The sequence below is a fragment of the Lathamus discolor genome, chromosome 2 (genome assembly GCF_037157495.1).
Source record: "Lathamus discolor isolate bLatDis1 chromosome 2, bLatDis1.hap1, whole genome shotgun sequence".
NCBI lineage: Eukaryota > Metazoa > Chordata > Aves > Psittaciformes > Psittacidae > Lathamus > Lathamus discolor.
In genome coordinates this window covers 107,802,645-107,826,202 of record NC_088885.1, presented here as the reverse complement: position 1 = coordinate 107,826,202, position 23,558 = coordinate 107,802,645, and the positions used below count along the sequence as shown (strand labels likewise).

The 23,558-nt window shown below is 38.0% G+C and overlaps 1 protein-coding gene across 10 annotated transcripts in view; it reads left to right on the top strand.

Moving 5' to 3' along the window:
* PTPRM (protein tyrosine phosphatase receptor type M) overlaps positions 1–23,558 on the top strand; it is a 470,168-nt gene that overhangs the window by 309,687 nt on the left and 136,923 nt on the right. For 5 of the 10 annotated variants that reach the window (XM_065668018.1, XM_065668019.1, XM_065668014.1 and 2 more), the window contains 2 exons: positions 2,845–2,977; positions 9,978–10,007. In XM_065668018.1, the coding sequence (XP_065524090.1) occupies positions 2,845–2,977; positions 9,978–10,007 (163 nt within the window). The remainder of the gene's footprint in view (positions 1–2,844; positions 2,978–9,977; positions 10,008–23,558) is intronic. The other 5 variants (XM_065668023.1, XM_065668021.1, XM_065668020.1 and 2 more) reach the window with 1 other exon arrangement.

Here is a 23,558-nt window from a genome sequence, read left to right as displayed (position 1 = left end):
TGGATTTTAGATAAAAAAGAGGACTGTGAAGTTCTTGTGGTGTCTTGCTATTTGTAACATACTTGATTCACTGTTTCCTGTTTGCCAAGTTTAATTCAACAGCTGCCTTTAGCACGAAGATACTCTATATGTCTTCTAAATATCTGCTACAATTTGCCATGCAGATTACAGCAGTACAGTTTAACGAAATTATTTTTATATGACACAAGGAAAATAAAAATAGAACTGTTTATAACAGGATTTTATGCGTCTGCATTGAAGAAAATGGAGATAGACTCCGTTACCTTTACTTGTACAAAGTGAGAATTTTACTAATTCACAATTGTGTTGTATATTAACAATACAGTGTATTGCTGTTGAGCTAATATTCTGGTGGGACTAGGTACAGAGACCAGCAGCCGATCATCTTCTCTGACTTAGCACTCACACAAAATACCATGGCCAGAATTTTCCAAAGAACCTGGTTCCTGCAGTTAGCTCTAGATATATTTCGATTTAAGGTTATCACCTTTCCTGGCAGCAAGACGAATTGCCAGGTTTTCCTGGCATTCCTCCTTGTAAGGAGTTTTGAAGATGTAGTTACACAAAAGTGTAACTGTGGGTACTCAGAAGTACATCACAGAACTGGTTACAACTGAGATTGGAACATTGGAAATGCTTTCATTGGACTCTTCAGAAAATATCTCTGCATGTAAACTGATCACTGATTTGCTTTCCCTCTGTAATGGGTTGACCCTGGCTGGACCTCAGGTGCCCAGCAAAGCTGGTCTATCACTCCCCTCCTCAGACGGACAGGGGAGAAAAAAAAGTAACAAAAAGCTTGTGGGTCAAGATGAGGGCAGGGAGAGATCACTCACCAGTTACTGTCACGGGCAAAACAGACTTTACTTGGAGAAATTAACTCATTACTAATCAAATTGGAGTAAAATAATGAGAAATAAAACCAAATCTTAAAAAATACTTCTTCACTCTCAAGTTCAACCCTCCTCACCTCCAGTGATGCAAAGGGATGGGGAATGAGGGTTGTGGTCAGTTCATCACTTGTCTCTGTCACACCTTCCTTTTCAGGGGAGGACTTCTCACACTCTTCCCTTGCTCCAGTATGGGGTCCCTTCTGTGGGGTGCAGCCCTTCAGGAGCAGACTGCGCCAGCGTGGGTCCGCTGTGGGGTCACAAGTCCTGCAACAAACCTGCTCCGGTGTGGGCTCCTCTGTCCACAGGGCCACAGATCCTGCCAGGACCCTGCCCCAGTGCGGCTTCCCACAGAGCCACAGCCTCCTTCAGGCGTCCCCCTGCTCTGGTGTGGGGTCCTCCACAGGCTGCAGGTGGAGATCTGCTCCACTGCAGACCTCCATGGGCTCCAGGGGCACAGCCTCCCTCACCACGGGCTGCACCACGGGCTGCAGGGGAATTTCTGCTCCAGCACCTGGAGCACCTCCTCCCCTCCTTCTTCACTGGCCTTTGTGTCTGCTGGGCTGTTTCTCTCACATATTCTCAATCCGCTCTCCTGGATGCAGTTGCACAGGTTTTTTCCTCCTCCTTCTTAACTCTGTTATCACAGAAGTGCTGCCACCATTAGTGATGGGCTCATCCTTGCCAGCGGCAGGTCCATCTTGGAGCCGTCTGGCATTAGCTCTGTCAGACGCAGGGGAAGCATCCGGGAGCTCCTCACAGAAGCCATCCCTGTATTCCCTCCCACTAACAAAACCTTGCCATGCAAACCCAATACACTTTCCAAGAAAAGGAAGTGAAGAAACAAGTGAAATATAATTGGTGGTATCAAAGTCATCTGTGAAACCCAGACAATGAGAGTAGAATGTGTTCTTGAAATATTACACTTCACTTAGGCTTTACTCTTCCTTCTCCTTTTCCAAAAAAGGTGTAACAGGAAAGTGATCCATAATCCCTATGTCCACTTTATGACATGGTGCCTCAAATAATGAATGCTGTCACATTTTGATTACAAAAAATAAATGGAAGTCCATAAAAAAATAAAATCAGTTTCGTGAATTGAATGTTGCTTCCTTAACATTTTTCATCCTGAACTCATTTAGAGAAGGAAATGGATGTTTCATCAGACGTGGCTTTGACGTTCCATCACATTATACAGTAAACAGTACAAACGATGTTATTTTTTTAAAATGGAGAAGCTGGAAGAGCTAAGACAGTAGCTGCTGTAAGGCACTGGTTATCGCATTTAAACAGATATTAAATGTAGGTGCCAGTGGTGTGATCATCAGCTGCTTCCCACTTTGTGAATAAATTGCTTAGAAGGAGTCATTTTGCCTACCAGATGTGACCTAGATTTAGATTTCCAAAGGCAAAAAAAAAAAAAGTCTATTGTGTAAAAAACAATTGTGGGTAAAGCGCGTGGAAAATGAGCTTATCTCACTTTTCCAGGTGTTTAAGCTAATATGTTATGGAATTACAGCTTCATTTATGAAAAATAATTGAGGAAAATGTTCCAGCAAATCAAATTTGGATAAAGGCTTTGGCTGGTTATTGTGTCGTTAGCAAGTTTCTAAATGGCAGAAAGAAAGGGGAGCCAGCAGAGATAATAAAAATACAGAAATTTGTGAATCTGTGAAGAGGCTCTTATAAAAGATTCAGGGCTGGCAGAGGTATCCCACCTGTGTTGTGCTCTTGCAAAATGTAATGGAACAATATGAAGAATGGTATTCTTATAAACACATATGGAAGCAGCATTTTTTTATTAAAAGACCAGACACTGATATCTGTTGGCCCTGGATAAGACTAATGACATTGTTAGGTTAAATGATAAACATCAAAAGAATAACATCCTTATTCTTTTTCTATCTCCTTTTTCCTTTGACTGATTCCATAGGGGCTGCCACTCGAAAACCGGACCCAGAGCCTGAGAAGCAGACTGACCATACCGTTAAAATTGCTGGAGTGATTGCAGGCATCTTGCTGTTTGTCATTATTTTTCTGGGGGTCGTGCTGGTAATGAAGAAGAGGTGAGCAATTAGTAGATGTTTTCTATGTATGTATTCATATCACAGCATCTCCTGCAGCAGTTCTCAGTTTGATATCGGCAAAAGTGTCCAGCCACCTTCATGCCCTTTGCCACAGAGTTTAGGAAGTACTGCTCCCTCCCACCCCAAAGCTCTGTTGAGTTTTCACAAAACCACAGTATCTGTTTCATCCCACCGCATTTTCTGTGAATTAATGTTTGTGGCTTTGTTATAGAAGAAAACCAGCCAAAGGTTAATGGTTCTAGCACTTTATGCATTAGTACTGCATGATGGACTCTAATAATAGAACAGTATCTCTATCCTGAAGATGTGAGTCTCCACTCTGTTCAACAGAATATTAGATATAGTTTCATTCTTGAATGTAAAAGAAATCCTCAATCAAACCGGAACTAGTTCCAAGGTAATTTGTGCTAAGAATGGGGTCTCTATTTCCTGCATCAATGTCATTCCCTGAAAAAAATATGAAAGCATTACAAGGCTGCTCAACACACACATGGACTGAGATTGTTTTGTTTTGAATAACATTTGAAAACTAGTACATTAGAAGTGTAAGGCTTCTAAACCTGATTGCCTTCCTCAACACTGTAAAAGGAAAAATAATAAAGGGAAAAATACCTCATAGCTAGGAAGGTGGCCTGGGTAAGAAGAAAATCCATGTGATCATAGGAGCTAAGTCTAGATTGGAAGAAATTAATTAGCAAATAGAATTAAGTTTTTTGGTTGTTTCCCGAGCAGCTGTAGGGATAGGTTTTGGGAATGTGTGAGGGCTGTTTAAAGGGGCTGAGTCACAAATTCTCCTTCCATGTCTGCCTTAGTGTCCCTTAACCCCTCACCTCTTTGCTATGCACTCTGTATTATCCCCTATTCTTCCTTTGTTAGCAATCTCAGTCTGATTTTGCTCATCCCAACAAAATGTGATTTAACTGTATGTTAACTAGTTTGGCAGGTCTGAGATAGTCCAAACCCCTGAGATGCCTGAAATTCTTCCAGAGTTTGAACAGAGGAGGTGCACAGCTAAGGAGGCAGCTGCCTGACAGTGCCTCCGGGCAGGCAACAAAAGTAGCTGCTTTTCACTCTCCTTGAAGAAAGAAGCTGGGCCATGAGATAGAAGGGCTCTTTGCAGAGAAAGGTGAGCTGTGGCCAGGGCTGAGGGATAGGTCATGACAAGAGGCAGGTAAAACAGTCAAAAGCTACCATACAGAAGAGATTGAGTCTTAAGCCCCAGGGTTAGTCTGGCTGCGGTAATGAAATTGACCCGGTAACCAAATCTTCTCAATAAAGTACAGTGTAGCCGGGTTAAAATCTGTTCTGACTTTGCAGTACTTTTTTCTTCCCACTTCTGATTTCTTGTGTCATTCATACCTTCAATTTTAACAGTTGAACTCCCAGACTCCTCCTTAGGGCCAGACACAGCATTTGTCGTGCAGGGAGGGAGGAAGGAAGTCTTCTCACATTGTCTGCCCAATCCTTCTCATAATTCCTGGCCAGCACTCATCCCTCTCTCTCTTCCAGCTCTGAGCCTCTCCCTAAGTGTTTGCACCAGAGGTAGAATGTATTTACCTGAGGGAAACAAGTTCTTAATTTTGAAGGGAAAGCATTGTAAAATGATCCAAAAAGTTTCACAATTAATAAGGTGTCAGGGTCTCTGGCTAAATGGATGCTATACCAGCTCCTGCTTCATTCTCTAGGGAATAGCTCTTTGATAATCTAATTGTTAGACACAGGAAGGCTCACATCCTACGTGTTTGAATGTTAATGCTGAAGAATACTTGATTCCTTCTGTCTAACACAGCACAGTAATTATTATTCATAGTATTTCTGTTGTTAGAAGAAAAGTGCATTATGTGAGCTTCTTTGAGGTTTGAAATAATCTGCTTTTGACGGAGATAAAACTATTAAAAGTACAAGCCCAGGAACTCTGTTACCAAATGCAAACATTTTCATTGCATAGTACAAAAAGAATGGTGCCAATAACTTAAACATATCCCAGAATGATGCTGCAGCCTTGAACAAAACAAACTGAAATGAGTTGAAATGAATATTAAAAAGTAAGATGGTTCATCTGTGTAACAGGATGTGACTAGGCTTTAATGAGTGTTTCAGGAGGTTGCTATATTGTGTCCCAGACCTCTAAAGCAGATGCTGTAGCATAGAAGGTCCTGAATACAATTATACTCATGACTTAAGCAAAAGATGAACCAATTATTCAATCATTTGTTATTGGTGCATTTATTCACTATGCTGCTGAGAGCCCCTATGGTTTCACCTTGGTTCAGTTACAGTGTATACATTATGGATTTGAAGAAAATGTATAAATCATTCTCCAAGCTTATTATAACTGTAGTGGTTTTGCAGTTTTATGGTACTTTAAGTGCTACTTTGTGAAACAGTCTTATCAAGCTAGCGTGTCATTTGACTACTGTACTTGATCATTTTATTTCATTTACTTTATCAGGCATTTTACTGGAGTAAAGATCAGAGTGAAAAATAAAATAGCACCTTATAATTCAGTGGCACCTTTCCCCTGGGAGCCACTTTACTCTCTCCATTATTATGTGCAGACTCCCTGGGCTGCGGTGCAAGGTTTCACTGTGCTGGGTCTACATGTTCTGAAACTTTTCTTGCTTGGAGTTGGCTACAATAATATACCATTCACACTCCTCTATCCCAAGACGTATCCCAAGGCATATACTGTCTGTTACTCATTCTTTCATGGAAATTGTAGACCTGATCTCCAGATCTCACCAGTAGATTAAATTTATTCTGTCTCTGGGGCTTCACAGTGCTTAATTCTTAATTTCAAACCATTGCTTTCTGTTGTCAAGAGATTTGGAAAGCAGGTTTGCTGTATGTGATAACCATGACTTTGTCCAATATAATCCTTTAATAGGCACCTCATTTCATCCAGCAGCCACTCTTTGCAGGGTTGATGCCAGGCACCATAGGTTTGCACAGATTAGCCTCTTTTAAGTCAGTAGCCAAATAGACAAGACCAACATTCAAAGCAGAGCTTTCAGTGCAGTACGGACATGCTTTGGATATGGTCAACTATCAGAGCAGTGGGTAGAGAAGTTCTGCAAATCAATAGTCATTATTGTTATTAATTTCACTATGTAATGGTATTCTGAAATAGTTATAAGTTGGGTCACAAAGAGAGGTGGCCTCAGTATATGGTATGGAATCACTAGTGAGGGTAGGAACATAATGTACACTAAAACATTTTGTGTGTGGACACTCAGTCTTTGACTAAAGTAAAGTAGATTTGTATGCTTGTCACCTGGGTCAGTGGAAGGCTAGTGGAAGACTGTTAGTAATTAGTGCTTTCCTAGTTTTCTCACCACTTGGTTGTTCAGAGTTCTTTATCTGTTCTGTTCTATCTTTTCTTTATCCATTCAGCCATATTCCTGCATAAAGATGTCATGTAATGTAGACTAGGAACCTGCAAGCTATTCCTGATACCAGTATGGTCATATCAATGAGGTGATTCTTCTCTGTGTGGTCAGAATAATGCCAGTAGGCTTTCCTCTCCTCAGCCGTATATTGAATCTCTCCCATAGGAGATCACACAAAATCAGTGGAAACCAATGCATGTGTTGCCACAATATTGCTCCGTGATAAAGTGGATTTTAAATCTGATCCTGAATATTAAATGTCAGGCAAGGTCCTTGGTCTCTGCCAGTCTTTGATATACCTGCAGAGGACTTTATAAAGCATAAAAAAAAAAAATGAAACACAGCAAGTAAGTTCACCTTTTGGTCAACTTAAAGTAGAGGGGTGAAAATGTTCCCAAAACCTTTGGAAAAGCAATAGCAATTAAATCAAGACTTGGAAAAAATCAGAACCTTACTACTTTACACTTTTCTCTCTCTCTTTTTTTTTTTTTTTTTTATATACATATATTCTATTTCAGGTAAATTTAAAAAATATGCAGAAGTCGAGAAATTAGATTTCTTGGCAAGGGTGAGCCCATCAGTAACGGTGGCAGCACCTCTGTGATAACAGTTACGAAGGAGGAGGAAAAAACCTGTGCAACTGCAGCCAGGAGAGGGGATTGAGAATATGTGAGAGAAACAGCCCTGCAGACACCAAGGCCAGTGAAGAAGGAGGGGAGGAGGTGCTCCAGGTGCTAGAGCAGAGATTCTCCTGCAGCCCGTGGTGCAGAAATTAGAGAAATTAGATTTGTTGGTCCAAGGTTTGCTTAATAGTATTTATTGTTTTGAGGCAGCTGTTCCTTTCAGGGCTACCATCTTGCTGCTGCAGTGGGAGTGAAGTAAGGAAGCAGTTATTAAAATTTAATTATATTGGCTTCTGCTTCAGTTGTAGACTAGAGCTCTTCTGATCACTGCATTTCTCCATGAGAAAAGGTTCTCTTCTTTTGCCTATCTATCTTTAGTTTCTGTTTTCAGCCGTCTCTGTGTCTGAGCCTTCCAGATTCTAATATGTGTAATTGTGGCATCTGTTTAACTCCGGGACCCTAGTTCTCAGAAGGATAAGGTAGGCTTTTGCACTCAGTGGAGCTGGTCTGGGAATACACTGGTCCCATTCCCTGATTGCAAATCAAGCTGTTCAGTTATACACCTTTGCCAACAATTTAAAGCAGTTAGGATAGAAATTGGAGATAACAGGGCTAAAGGAAAGCTACAGTCTTCTCCCAGTGCTACCTATGAACCTCTTGTTCCCTCTAGTCTAACTGCAAAAGAGAGAGAATGCAAGAAATCACTGCAGTAATTACACAGTTCCGGAAGTTTATGCTTTGAGTGGTACAGTCCTCCTGCAGCCAGTTGGGTTGGTTTTGATAAATTTCATGGTGGGGCCTTGTTGTACAAATGATAGCTGTGAAATTTATTTATGTCTTCAATCCTGAAGGATATGAAAGTGCTTTATATTATCCCTATACACAGAAAGAGTTCATTGGCATAAGACAACCTTTCTAGTGGGATGTGTCTGAAGAGCCACGCACAGAAGAAAATTTGGCAAAGATTGTCCAGAATTTTTGGGTCACTCTCTTTAAGAGAAAAAGACATTTCATACATAGAGAGAAAGTTTGTATACATTATGGATTAAGTAAAATGGAACTTGTCCATATTTCTTAAAAAAGTTAGATCTTTTTCAGTTATGAATGGTGCTTTTTGCATGTGGCCTGAGGACTTGGAAGTCTGAAACCTACTGTTTCTGTAGGATTTTAATTTATTCTTTTTACCTGTTTTTTATTTGGTGTCAGGTATTCTTGAGAGTCCAAAAACACAGTGCTCTTTTTCAAGGACTTTCATATGGAAAATCTCACAACTGTAACAATATAAAAATAACTGGATCTTGAGACTTAATTTTACTCATTGCATACGAATTTTTAATGGGGCATTTACACAAATTAAAGCTCCTGGATTTTCAGCATTTTTTTTCATAAGGAATAGTTTATCTCTATAACATATTTGGCAGAATTCTGCATATAAGTACCAGCAGTGCTCCACTGATAAATTGTATTTATTGTTGTTTCTCAAATTATTACACGTCTTCTAGAAGTATGAGAACATTTGTACTAATTACATTAAATCTCTGTCATTTCAACATATGGCAAGAAACAATGTTGGCAGTGTTATGAGATAATAAATGAAAGTGAGAAAACAAGTTATTTTGAGAAGAATGGCAGGGGGGATATAATTATGACTGAACCAGAAAACAACCCCTTGCTAATAGAGCAGGTAAGTTGATCTGCTTTGATAGGACCTGATTCTTTGCTCCTTACTGAAGACAATAGGATATATGTGCTGGCAGAAGAAGCATATAACTGTTTTGCATCTTTCCCATTACTCTGTTCTTAGATATCTTTTAAAACTCAACCCTAACAGGTGTGCCTTTTTGCAGATATGCCACATGATTAAATACTGAGTATCTAGCCTCTTGTGTTTGAACAATACTGTTTGCACCAGAAAAATGGGAATAAAAACTGGGAAATATTTCTAACAGCATCTTCACACAAAGAAGATGAGAGAGAAAATTTGATGAAAGCCTAGTTTTCAAAGAGATGCCTGAAGCATGTAGCTAGAGGCAAGTTAACGTTAGTTATAGTCCTTTGCAAGGCCTGTTTACATGTTTCCTCTGTAGTCAAAGGGCGGTGTGTATGTGCTGTAATAATTACAAAATTACTTTCAGTCTTTTATCTTACCAACATGTGAATGCTACTTGACATTATGCTCAGATATGTTTTAAAATCTCCAGCCTCTTTTTAATTGCAGTCAATATATGGAATTCATTTGGGTTGGAACTTGCCCCTTTTGGAGGGTTGCAGTTCTGCTTGTAGTGGGCTTGTAAGTGAGAGAGAGAGGTAAAGCAGAATAGTGTAGCTTGAGAGCTTCTGTACTTTGTGCTTACACAGAACAGGTCTGAGTGGAGGATCAGGCTGTGCAAGAGGTGATGCAGGAGAGACTGGCTGGGTCCATACTTTTCAAGATGTGGTGCTAGGTGTCCCCAGAGTCTTCTCTTCTCCAGGCTGAACAAGCCCAACTCTCTCAGCACCGAGAGGTGCTCCAGCCCTCTGATCATCTTTGTGGCCCTTCTCTGTACTCGCTTGAGCAGGTCCACCTCCTTGTGCTGCAGGCCCCAGAGCTGATCACAGTACTGCAGGTGGGGTCCTGTTGAGATGTAACTGGAAGTGTTTTATCACTTCAGTTGGGAGTGTTTGTATGCAGAGATAAATGAGCATTAAATACATCACATTACTTAGACAGTAGGTTTACTTTAAATTGGTTTGATTTGAACATGCATTATGTATTGTATTGCTTAATGTTTTATGGAGATTGGATATGTCATCTGTCTGTTCCAGACGCTGCATGATATGCTCAGATGTGCATTCTTGCTACCTTTCATTTGTGTCGCCAGTTCTGGTCTCAGTTTCATCTTGATTTTTCATACATTAATATTTGGCTTTTCTTTCCTTCCATTTCATCTTTCCCACCACTGCCTAATCCTTCCACCATCATGGCAGAAGAAGCTATCACTCCTACACTTACTACCTGTAAGTAATTTCTTTGTCATCAGACGCACACTTTCTGCCATGTTGTTTCATGCATAAGTAGTGAATGCAAATCTTGAAAGTTCCTTTATAAAAACAAACTTCGTAAAAGTTTTAGCAAAACCAAAAACAACATGGTCAGTATTGTAATGAAATATTAAGCTTTATAGCAGTTTTTTGTGCCTCTTGCTGTGCATTAGAGTCCTTTGAATATCATTATTTAATTATTTTTCCTTATCAAAACATAGTAAGTATAAATATCACTACCATGTCTGTGAGAAATTTTCATGCCTAAGTAACTATATTTAGAATATATTTAGTGCTTTCTTTCTCAACTGTTCTGTGAAAAATATAGCCCTGGTTAGACATGTACAAGCATTTCCATTTGTTGCTGTGTACATATTATTACTTGTTCATGAATAATGATCATTCATAAACATTATGAGTTGCCATTACTGGAGTGAATTTCAAAGGAGAGAGCACTAAAAAAATGAGGGCAAGATGAAGCATAACTTTCAGTAAGTAATAACGATTCATTTTGATACAGTCCTTAGTAATACCGTTACATGATTCTTTATTTATCCACAGCCTTTGTTTCATTCCATGCTGTCAGCAGGTGATGAATGAGACAGGTTCTTCTGTGAATTTAGCAATTCCCTTTCTGAGGCTTTTCTCACTTTCCAGGTACAAGGAACTACATGATAGCTTTGGATTAGCAAAATATTAGGGGTCTTAGTCACAAAATGTGATTCATTTAAGCTTAGTCTTGTTGGCAACTAGAAAAATCAGCCGTCCAGTAGATACCTATGTTTTTTAAAGCTCAGATTTAAAAGTGGTGGAAAACTAGGAGATATTTTTATATACTTAAAGAAGATGGGGTGTTACTTGCATGAGATGAATTGTAGTACAAGTTTTCAGGTATATATGGTAATGCCATACTCTTGAACAAATTTCAGTAAATTTTTTATTCCTTTCTAGTTGCCCTTCAAACCTTTAAAATATTTTTCAGTTAATATTTTGGAAAAGCATCAAGCATTAATTTATAGAATTTATGGAAAATTAGTAGATGTTTTATAACTTGAAAACTTGGTAAGCAGAGCCATGCTTGAAATGAATTAGAGCAACTAAAATTTAAACCTCTATGCTGAAATTCCCTAAGATTTCTGAATACATTAAAACTACTCATTTACTTAGTAATTCAGATTTCATATTACATTATTTGACACTTATAGTGCAATTTTTTAAGTGTTCTTTAAAGCACTGTATTAATGTGAAGGTCAGAAAAATATTCTCTTTTCCACAGATACAGTATTTCAAAAATGTGTTTATGTTCCCAGGATGGAAAGACCATATTTCCATGAAATAGGCCTTAAAAAGGAAAAAAATAACCCATTTGGGACCATTTAAATGTAGTTCTTTATAATGTCAGAAGAGTATAATGTAGTAAGTTGTAATAAGAAATATACTTAAATTAATATTAAAAATATTAAAATGCTAAAAAAACCCCGAACATTAAATGAAACACTGTTTCATTATTTAAAGAAATTGGATTCTATCTTTTTTTTTCATTTTCGCCCACTATGGAAAATACGTGATTTGAAATGTTTTTATAGACAGGTTTTGTCTTGAGTTTTGCAACCATAGAGACTGTTAATAGTTGATGGGGTAGGGCTTCTCTTGATTACTTGAGATACTTTCACAGTGACTTCAAGAAAAGATCTGTCTTTTTGTTACTGTGATGCAAATTGTGTGACTTTGTAGTTTGGGTACATTAACTCTTCCAAAAGAAATTGTGTGATCTTAACTCTGTATTGTTTTGCTCCCTGTCTGACAAAAGAAGGGAAGAACAAGCCCTGGAAAGAGCAGACAAGGTTGCCACCCCCACCCCCTCCCAAGGAGGAAATATTTTGGACCAAATTCTCCACCTGTTTATGCACCACACAATTTCACTGAAATTGGTGGAAATGTTAGATGAATGCAGAATTTGTTACAGTTTTATTTTTAGCTGAGGAAGTTGGTACCAGTTATAAAATGTTCTATATTTTGAGAAACATAATTTGAAGTACTCTGCCACTGCTAATTTACCACTTCTATATTGAGTATCATATTCAAATTTGCTGATTAGTCATTGTAAATGCAAGCTGTAACATCCAAGCAAGCATCTATGCACTGAAATAGTTACTATTGTCTTGTGTGCTGCTTTCCTTACGTGCTGTGGGCTCCTTTTCCCTAGTAGACTGCTATCTCTGCCACTTCTAGATCCATCCTAAATTAAAATTAAAAAAGAAAAAGTTGGCAGTTCCTAGAGCTGCTGATGAATCACCAGAGGTGAGCCTACAGCTGTGCAGATTTGGCAGAGACTTATTTCCATTTTATCTTGTGCTTACCAGTTAGCCAGTCAAGAGACATTACAGAAAAGGAGTTGAGCATTGCTGTTGAGAATTATACTTCTTTTTAATCAGCTTAAGTGCCTTTGCCAGCATCTTTCCTCCCACTCTTACTTTCCTGAGAACCGGCGCATTTTTTACCTTTCACCTCAGTCAGGCAGCAGATTTTATGGGGTTTTTTTCTGTCTGGCCATAGTTAGTCCTCTGTGAGTTCTTTTGTTCTTAAGATTAGAGCAAATGCAATAGTGCTCATTAACTCTGCAGCAGGTCCTTTGACTTTGCAGTCAATTTCAGGTGAGAAAAATTAAGAATAGAGATGGTGTCATTAGCGACACTTGTGATGACTGGTGTTCTCAGCATGGCAGCCAGCACTGGTATGAGTGCTTTCTGCTGACATGTTTTCTGATGGGCAAAACCCATTCGACAAAGACCAGAGAAGGAAAAGTACATTATTAGTTTATTGTGTAATTATGGTTAAATGAACTAGATAAGCTTGTTGTTCAGGTGACAATGAGCACCACCATGCTGACTGATGGTCATTAACTTTTGTATTTGAGATTTTCATTTTGAGAAAGGTTCTGCCCTTGGAAATCATCAGTCATTAGTCAGGACCTAACAGGTAGATTCATGCACATTCAAGCATCAGAGAAGCGAAATGAGTGCTTGCACCATCTGAGTTTACTCAAGACACTGGCACCTGATGGAGAATTTGGGGAATTAAATTTACCCCAAATTCTAGGGAAGATAGTTACAGACTGTAGCTATTAGATATTGCTTTGAAGAAAAGGCTACAATACATTGCTATGAGTAGGGTGTACACCCAATTAAAATACAAAGTTGTGAAGGTAGCTTTCGATATTGTCCCTCAATTTGAACTTGATATTGAAATGGTATGTTCTGATTATTATTGAAATTAAATACTTATGCAACAATAGTACTGCGCAGCAGTTAGGTGCATAATGTTATTCTATTTCTGTGCCTTTTCACAAGTCACTTCAACTTGTGAAAGCAGAAGTGGGGAAATAGGAGACAAATATTGCCAGTATTCTGATAAAATAGTAATGATGTTGAGATCTTAACAGATCAGATGAAATCTGATATTGTCTGTCCCATACTAATTATCTAATTAGGTGATTTATGACAGAAGTGCATCACAGGTTTGTTGTCAATATGGAAATCTCAATTCAGAAGCCTAATACAATGTTGAAACATTACTAAAATGGACTGTATAGGGTTAGAGATCCTGTTGCCTGGTATTTTGCATATGCTTCAAAAGTGGAAAAAATCCCTCCTATAACAAAATTAATTCCACAAACATCAAGCTTTTTCATATAAAAGTGATTAAAAACGTACCCTTTTTTCATGAGAATTTGATAGTTTGGGGCCCAGTTGAAGTACACTTCTCTTTTGTATCTGACTTGAGCTCAGGAGCCTGGGAGCCTGTTCTCAGTTTAGTTATCTATGTGTCTGTTGCTTTGCTAACAGATTTTCGATGCTGGCTTCCAGAGCTCTGTACAGAAACTTAATTTGTGGTTCATTTCTCCAGTGTCATTGTGACTGATCAAGTACTTACGGCAGAAGGCAGACGTTAGCAAATCTGCAAAATGACCCAAATAATCAAAGTCAGTAGAATTTCCAAAACATCATTGGTGTCGAAACTCTGAACAGTGATGTCTGGATAATTCTAGGAAATACACGGTCGTTGTGTTTAAAACTTCTGTATTAATTTCAAAACAGTGAGAGAGCTGAAAAACAATCTTGTATGCTCAACTGCAGCTGCCCCTGGAACTAGAAAAAGCTCATTGGTTTTCATCTTACAGGTGGAGGAGAGCACTGAACAGAAAAACATGAGTGTGTTTGAACTGTTTGATGTGTTTGATCTGTTAGACTATGCCTGTGATCTCTTCCGAATCTTTAAATATGCATAGATACATAGATTTGTATCATAGAATCATGTAACACAAAATAAACGTGAATTTCTGTAATTGTCTTGTAAGCTAGACTTAAATTATTTGGGGCTATCCCGTGAGTTTTGTTGCATCTGGCAAAGTCTAGAATGCCAACATTGAAATCTTTGGATAATATGCAGTGCTGAAAATAGCAAGGAGGGTATTTTACAAAATTGCCATGACTGAAAAATGCATTTGTGGGCTGTGTACTTTATGCTTTTAGTACAGAGGTACAATAGCTAGCTTTCATGTGGAGATACAAAGCAATCTCAGAATTAGAATGTTATTTTTAATTAAAATACACCACGTAATTTTAAAAAATATGTCTGAAGTCATTGATACACTGATTCCTTTTGGATCTTCTGATTCTTTTGGATCTGATTGCATTGTTTTACAGCTAAGACTTACATTCCCATTACTCTGTTGGAAAAAAACCTGTATATAATCCTGAACACTCAGACCACCAGTAAATAAATACTTTTTTATTATTATTTCATTATTATTTTTATTATACTATCTCTTTCTGACATGTGTGAGTCCCCCAAGGCAGTGATCTGACTCTGTGAAATAGCTTTCTTGAGGCGCAGCAGAGATCAGGTCATTCATGTGGAGAAATAGCTCTGCTTTAGTTCATCTTTCCTGGGCATGTTTAGTTACTCACTCCAAGTTACTTTTACAATACCTACATGTAGAAGACCCATGGTAATTTCTGAAGTTACCCAGACTTTTTAAAACCACATTAGCCCAGTGTGTTGAGTGAGAAACCATAATCTGTAACGTGCTACAAGTTTGGGCTTTTTAAAGTAAATGGGTACTACAGTGAGAGTGAGGTGAAGTATCAGAAGTGGTTGATTGCTATGCTGGTCCCACAATCACACTCAGTTACTGTCCTTGGTCCCTCAGTGTCAGGCAATAAGTTTGCAAATGAGCTGGGATTTGGAGATTTTTCTGTCCTTAAAGGGGTAGTTTCAGTTTACACTGCTTGTTTTGTGAAGGTACCAGACATTTTGTGTGGGAACCAATGTAAATGTAGGAAAAATAAATACTTATTCAATCTAGAGGGGTCTTCATTCCTTCCATGTTAATAAAAGCTTTGTCTTGCTTTTCTAAACTAATATTCAGGGATTTGAATTGGATACTGAAATTGCTTTTAGAAATTATGGATTCCATATACTCTTGTAGGATAAGCCTGATAGCCTACCTTTATTATATATAGCACTAAGACATAATAGATACATTTGGGATGGGAAGAGAGCATAGGGGTAGTTATGTGTATAAAAGAAGTTACCTTTGTATTTGAGTATTTCTGTCCTATATTGAGTCGTGTTCAGTTAATGTTAGCAGTTTACCAGGGTGGACTGTCTTCTCTATAAAATTGTGAATTGAATTATTCCTCAGTTAGCCTGTGACATTGTAGCTTCCTAAAAAATTTTGTTCCCAAATAAGTCATGCTTACTGTCAAGAGTAGTCATTCTAGGCACTGAGATTTTGCCGTTATCTACCATCATTGTTGAATTATAGTTTCAAAGAGGGTGTAAGGTAATAATTTTCAGTCACTTTGTTTAAGACTTTTACCTTAGGAAAAAGGTGCAATTCATGTGTTTTTTACTCTGAAGTTGCATTTCTGTATACATGGATAGGTGAAAACTGACTTCAGATTCTATGATTTTAAATCTTCAAATAGAAAACAGAACCTTTCCTTATTTTAGTATTAGTATTTATTGTACAGGAGGAGTAATGGTGTTGGAAATTTATTTTCTCTAAACCCCAGACTTGCTATCACACTTCGTGTGACTGTAGTTGTGTTAACAGTAAAGAACTTATATTGCATATTAAGACTAAAACTCACTTCAGAATTTATGTTGGTAAAGGCCTGTATTTTTTCTACAAGATTGAAGTGATAGTTTTCAAAATGGCTTAATGAAATATTGAACTGATCGACAGAAGATGTCTGTAAAAGTTGGGACTGCAAAGAATAAGGTGAATGTTGCATTGTATTTCACCTGGACTCAAGGAGGACAAGCAGTAGAAAAAATTCTTGAAGAAAAATGGGTAGAATTTAGCCAGACGTCTTTGCTCCAGTAAACCACAGGCTTAATGACTTCTGTGATACAGATAAGAACTGTAAAGAGATGTTTGTGTCCCTTGAGTGATGTCAGGAGAGGGCACTGAGGAGTTGTAGTCAGTAGTATTGCAATAACTTCTATTGACTGATTATGGTTTTGCTTGAGCTTCTTATCTGTAATCTTTTCTCTGACCCCTGAATCCCATGGGAGATGCATCAGCTGAAATGCTTTTGCTGAGCCTATCTGCAGGGTTTATGGCCAGGTTAATGATAATCCATCTCGAGGTAACATCTGTCAGTGTTCACTCTTAATTTCACAATGAAAATGTTCTAATCTTGGCTCCTTTTCTTTCAGCTCCTTTTCATTTCCGTTCTTATCTGCAGTTTTCCTTGAGCTCCCTTAAAGTCTAGACTGCCAGATCCCGGGAGAGAAGAACAATGGCCATTTGTTTTCTGTATTGTCTAGCTGACCTAAATCATCATTCATTTCCAAATTTTCTTTCTGTCATTTTTCTTGGTCATTGTTTTGCTGCTATTAATTATCTAACTCTGTCATGGGAGCATAAGGAACCATTCCTCAGTTGCTTTCTTCTGCCCCTCCCGGTCACTCAAGCCCTCTGCCTCCATTGTGAGAGTCTGTGAAAGGATTCTATCTGATCAGGGTTCCTCCAAAATTCAGAGCAATAGCCCACATGTAAAATGTAGGTAGGAAGATTGCATCAGCTGTGAAATTGAGCCTCACAAAAACTAATCAAGCAAGGAAACGGAAGAATAGACAGTGTTGTGTGCTTATAAATCCTGCAAAGCCTGGCATTTTATTAGCCCTGTTGTTTATTAGACCCTGTTGCAGAAGAAAATCTTTTAGAAGGCTTATCATAGGTATTAAAATCATGGGTTTATTTCACTTACAAGTGTACAAGAAAGATTTTATTATTGTTGTTATTATTATTAGGCTGTAGCTTTTAGTGTATGCTACAGAGAGAAATCTGGTGGACTGTCAGAAGTCAGTTGCTGTGCCAACCAGAGAGCAGCAGTGATCCAAATGAAGAGGTAGAAGTTGAAGCAGAGCAGAGTTTGTAGAGCTTGTGTCATGAACTGTTTGCTCCTGTGAGTACTGAGCTGGTGAACACAAAGAAGCACATGTGTTTTTTGTCTTCTAGCAGCTGGAGCACAGGACCACTTACCCATTTGATCTGAGATCCGTTGGTGAGACACTGAACAAAATGTCTAGGGGTAACTAAATTGTGCTCAGTTCACCTGGTTCTCTCCTCCTTTCTCATTCCCTGATCATGAAGATATAAGAGCTACCAGGGGCATCTCTGGCTTGTCTGAAGCAAAAGGAAAGCAAAGCATCCACTTAACCATTTCACAGTTGTATATGAATTAGAGGATTAGCTGGTTTAGAGCAATTATGCCACTCCTTTATCGCCCATTGTATAGTGATAGTGTACTTTCCTCCTGCATGGTGATGTCAGAAGTGAAAAGTAGGTCTTCCAGTATGGAATTGGCCAACATGTTCATATTGAGTATGATAATGCGTGTCTGTTGACTGCAGCAAATACTGATTTAGGTGTGTTAGGTAGATAGTTTGCTTAAAGACGTGTATTGGATTGTGCTTGAGGCATAGTGGAATATATCTTGAAGCTTATGGTTCTATTTGGTAACTGCCTATGGAAGTGTCAGTTCAAAGGGACTACTAGATTCATGGCTTACAGTGTATTTACAAAAGCAGATGAAATATCAACGGTTTTGAATTCACTGAGGTTTTTGTGGTAAGATTGTAATGTTCATGATACATGATAGTATAAGGCCCTGATCCTTAGCTGTAACATCCAGTTGTTACTTGCAGTAGAACTTTAGTTTCTGCTTACCAAATAGGGAAGAGTCATGTCTGCATTTTTATATTTTCCGAATTAAGATTAGAGAAGATATTTTAAACTAAGAAAAAAAGAGAAACACATAAGGATGTTAGTAGACTGTATGCTTTAAAAAAATCATTAAAAAATGAGGTACATTGTTTGCATGTTGAGTCCTAATACAGACTCTCAGCAAAAGCTGATCTATTCATTTTGCTCAGTAGGTTAATGCAGTTTCAGCTGCCCTTTGCTGGAACCCAAAGCCCTGTAAACCTATTTTGAGTCAGGAGTACTGTACATTCATAGAAGTGTCTTGTGCAGTTCTTGGTCCACAAAGGGTTTTATCTTACAACTTTGATCCTGCTGTTAATGTCTTCCTTCTAGTTTCTTTTTCTCTTTCAGCAGTAATGTGTGTGTCCAGCTCTTAAGCCTGCCTTGTTATCCTACTGACCATTTCCTTTTTCCTTGCTCTTGCTCTGCGCCTCCTTTTACTTACTTCTCCTTTCCTTTAGCCCCTTTTTCTCTTTTTCTCCCCTTCTCCCCCAACCCCACCACCCCCCCCCCCCCCCCCCAGCTACTATATGTCTGTCCTGTCCTGAAAACAACTTCCTTAAAATTGCTCTATTTTCATTCTCTATACTTTGCTTTTTCACCTGGGACTAGGCAGGCTGCCCAGCCATTGATTCTGTTCCACGTTCTACCATCTCTATCCTCAGAACCTGTAGAAGAGAAGGAAGGGCAAATCTGAGATCATCACAATATCCTTGTGTTACTCTACAACCTTTGTTTTTCTAATTCTTTTTATTCTTGATATTTGCTAAAGTGATATTTCTTAGATAGACTTACTCTGTGGGAACATTTAACACAGTAAAATTAAGAAAAGACTGAGTTATATGTCTGCATGAGAATTTTTTGCATAGGGGATTGCTGGTTTTCTCATTTTTTCTTATAAAAAGAGAATTTTAATAAAAAATTTTGGCTTTAAAAATATTCACCTCCATGTTGAAATTTAGCCTGCAATATTTTACATTCAAAGAAGAAAAAATTTATCTTAAGCGACTGAAAATGATGTCGTCATGGAAGTTGCTATATAACATTAATCATAAGAAGTGTACTTCAATAGCCACAGAACTGCGTATTTACTTATGTCAAAACAAGGTAATGCTTACTGTATTAAGAATAGCTTTTCATTTTATGATTGCCTGTTGTTCTTTGAATCATAACCTTCACTTGCTTCTTTAATTTAGGAGAAAAAGCCATTAAACATAGATACTTTCTGAAAGTGTGTGCTGCATGAAAGCTTTAATTAAATCTACAAGTAAAGCTTTAAAAGAACAAGATTCAAATTAATTGCAACAAGGACTGTGCATTTATTTCTGTGACAGGACTTTGCGCTTTAGAGAAAAGGCAATCTGTGTACCCTTATCTGAATTAGTAAACTCAATATCACTTTTCATTAGCATGGTAGGTCATGGTCATGCGTCTTCAGTGTGACACTGTTTACATGTTAATGACCTCACAAATAGAGTCTGTTCCAAACAGTTTGCAGTAGTAGAAAGTTGTAAATCCATGAAGTGGAATAAACTGTCCTGTGCTTTCTGCATCACTGCTTCTTGTAAGTTCCCCTCTAGTCTGAGATTCATAATTAGGCAGAAGTATAATTAAGGCAAATTCGGTAAATGCAAATAGGGCAAAAGGATTTATAGCTGATTATGGTTTTTATAGCATACCTGGAATAAATTAATTTCTAAGCATTGTTATTAGCTGACTCTTCAATTACATGGAGTCCAGAAGAAGAAAGCACTGTTCACAAAAAACATTTGTAACTCAAGATAGTATGAGTCCATAGATGTATTCAGATTTACAAAGTGCTGACATATCCATGAAAAAAAACACAGAAAGATTCAGTAGAACGTACTGCTTTAGTTGTTTGGGGGGTGATTGCTTTGTATAATTTGAGATTTTTAAGATTATAAATATATTTTTCTCTCACCATATAATGTAATGAAATCAGTATGCTCCCTAAAATCATATCCTTAAAGAAAATGTCATATGTACATCTGGTAATTTGACTAGATAGTGGAAAACTTCAGTGCTTTAACGTCTTGGAATGATGATGCCAACATCAAATGAGTAAAACAAACAGCATAAACACTTAAATCTGATTGTGTAAAACATCTAAAACAAAGACCATTCTGATACCCTGCTGTGTGAATTCGTTTAAGTGCTGAATGCCCTCAATTCCCATTGACTTCAGCACCTCGCAGAATCTGGTCCTGTGTTTGGATGTCTTCACCCTGCCATAACAAAAAGCCTGTTTTTCACTTGTCGTGTGCAGCGTATACCTGGTATTGCAGGACATGTACTCTGTGGTTCTGCCTGCAACAACCTTGGGAGTTGCTTTGCAGACAGAGAGTAATGGTTTCTACTTCAGTCGCTCACCTAGTATGCAAAGTGAGTTTAATTATATGCTGTCCAACCCCCTCTGCTACATATTTTTCCACTTGCTGACTCTGGGTGAAATACATACTTTCTACGTGCAAAGGTTACTAGTAAGTGTACAGTACCCCTGGAAGCATTTATGGCTAATCTTGCCCTCAGCGTGCATAATGTAGCTAAGTACTAATTAAAGGTTAAAGAATAGGGATCCATCTTTTCTCTGCCTGATGAATAGAGGAATGTGTTCTGCATGGAGTCAGATGCTGTTTTCAACTAGACAGAATTGCTAGGATGCTGCAAAACCTAACTACGTGAGACTAAAATTTGAGTCTCCAGATCTTCTCACAGCACAATTAATAAATCACTGTCGTGTGTTGTGTAATGAATTAGCTGGTTTACTGTGTTTCATGTAAATATGTAAAGCTGCAAGACAGACATGTGTAGAATGTGGATTTGATTTCATAAGGGTCATTTTTTTTGTCCTGCATACTGACTTCTGACAATTATCTGTAGCCCAGTTGTACATTTTGCTATTGAAGAGAGATATAGTTCTGGCAAGGCAATGTTATTACCCTCTCTCAGATCTCAATAATAGCTGATTAAAGCAGGTTTTAATTACTTCTAAATATTGCTATGCAATAGAAGAGAAATTAGCTGCTGAGTGATGGAGCTGTGGTGGCAGATAAAAACTTGGCCATTCAGTGAAAGTCTGTCTTTGTATGGGTACAATTTCCCCACAGTTTCTGGAGGTTTTTTAATTTTAATACATCTCCGAAACCTTTCATACCAGAATGGACAGTAACTTTACAGTTCTTTGAAATAATCCTTTCAGAAATCCTGTGTTCACTTCTTTTTTGTAGGATCTTCCTAGCATAAAAATCTAATAATAGGAATTGGTTTTTAAGTAAGCTTCCAAATAGGTTCTGGCAAGAGTGTGTGAATGAAGAGGTCTGGTTTCTGCCACTAGCTTTCTGATGAAAGTTCTTAAACCTTTGGGTGCCATATTCTTCACATTAGTTAAATTTTGATTGCCATTAACTGCTACAGAGCAGTGGTTTCAGGGCTGCTGGAAGTCTGATAATCAGAGGCAGAGTTCTTCATGCTTCCTTTATCATCACTTGTATTTGAGAAAATTTGATCTTTGTGTTTCTAAATAGAAAGCCACCACTGCCTGAAAATGCATGTTGTTGGAATACTAGTACCTTAAAATCAGAGACTGAGATATCACCAGCTAAGGCAGAATTAGCCACATACATATACTTGCAGAAACACATGTTGTCTTATGAGTAGCCCCTGCAAAAGCACCAGGGGAGGTGTAAAGTGTTTTCTCTGACACTAGCTGCTTTGACACTTCAGTGGCTGCAGAGCTGCGCCTCCTTTCCCACAGTAGGAATAATCAGCATCAGAGCTTTACTGCTTGAACTCCTGGGCATGTGAATTACTCTTTTGACAAAACAAATAAAACAAAATAAAACAAAGCAAAGACATTAGTTAAAGTCCAGATACTGCAGTAGTAGGTTCCCTGGATAAAGGTATGGAAACAGTGAATCAGAATAATACAATTATTTAGCATCTCTTCATTCTCAGAAATGCATAAATAAAATAACTGAGCATACTATACCACTTAAGAGTCTAATCTTTTGCTGTCTGATTAGAAGTCAGGTAGCCATAGGGTGAAAATAAGATGGAAAAGGTCATATGATTTAATTAGCTGCATTCAGACAGGCGTTACTTGAAATGTTTTTTTGCTGTGATTAAAGAAGATCAACAGTTAAATCAAGCAAATAAGATCAGGTTAGTGACCCTTAGAAAGGGAAATTAACCTCAACGACAAATGAAAGGTTACTGTCCACTGTGAGCACTGCAAGATATGCTACTCTTGGTTAATCACATCTTTCACTTCCAGCTATGCATATAACTGCCATTCTGATTATTTAGAGAGGAATGCACATCCTTAATATGGGATCCAAATATTAAAACTTACTTTCCCTTTCTTTCTAACTTACAGTGCTTTTTAGCAATACAAGAAATGCCTAGTGTGGTCCTAGTCCTCAGGTGCTCATCCATTAATATCCCATCAAATTTGTCGGTATTTTCATATTTTGTTGTAAACAGGTTCATCTGAGCAGTGCTGTTTGAGCATCGCTTAATCTCTTGTAGGTGTTTCCAATCACTACATTATTGCCTCTTGGGTTAAAAATATTGACAACAGGTTAAAGTTTAGGTCACATGATTCTTCCTTTTTAATATTGGGTTTATTTTCCTTTTGTGGATGTTCTTGGGAGCCTGTTTTTTCCTGCTGCATCTTGCCAGACTCAGGGTCTAATGAAAATCTGTGCTAAATCTATAGTGTTGGATTTTCATAATATATTTCTTGCATTTGATTAATCATGGAGAATCTAGACTTTTACAGTCAAATCAGTTCTCTTTCTCAAAGTCTTTTAATATGGGTGAGGAAGTATGGTGGTCCAAAAAGTTGTAAAATCCCGTAAGAAGTTAATGGTGTTATTTGGTACTTGTGAATTTGCTGTGAATGAAAAATTGCCCTGCCTTTCATTGCCTGGGAGCCCAGAAAGGTTTATATATTGGAGTGACTAACCAGGAGTGAAAACACAGCAGGAAAGTTCACTGTCCTGGTTCATACTACGCATTAGTCACCAAAAGCTAAAACCTAAATTGGCCTGTCTTCATCTTTCCTGTATTTCATATTTCAGTACCTGTGATCTAGGATTTTCCTTTTGGGATCTTCTCCATAAATACTCTTGCAGATCTTGTCTGTTTCTGACAAAAAGGATTTCCATGCATATTAGCCATTAATTGTCATTTTAGTAACTTCTGTGTTTTGGTTTCTGTTTGGT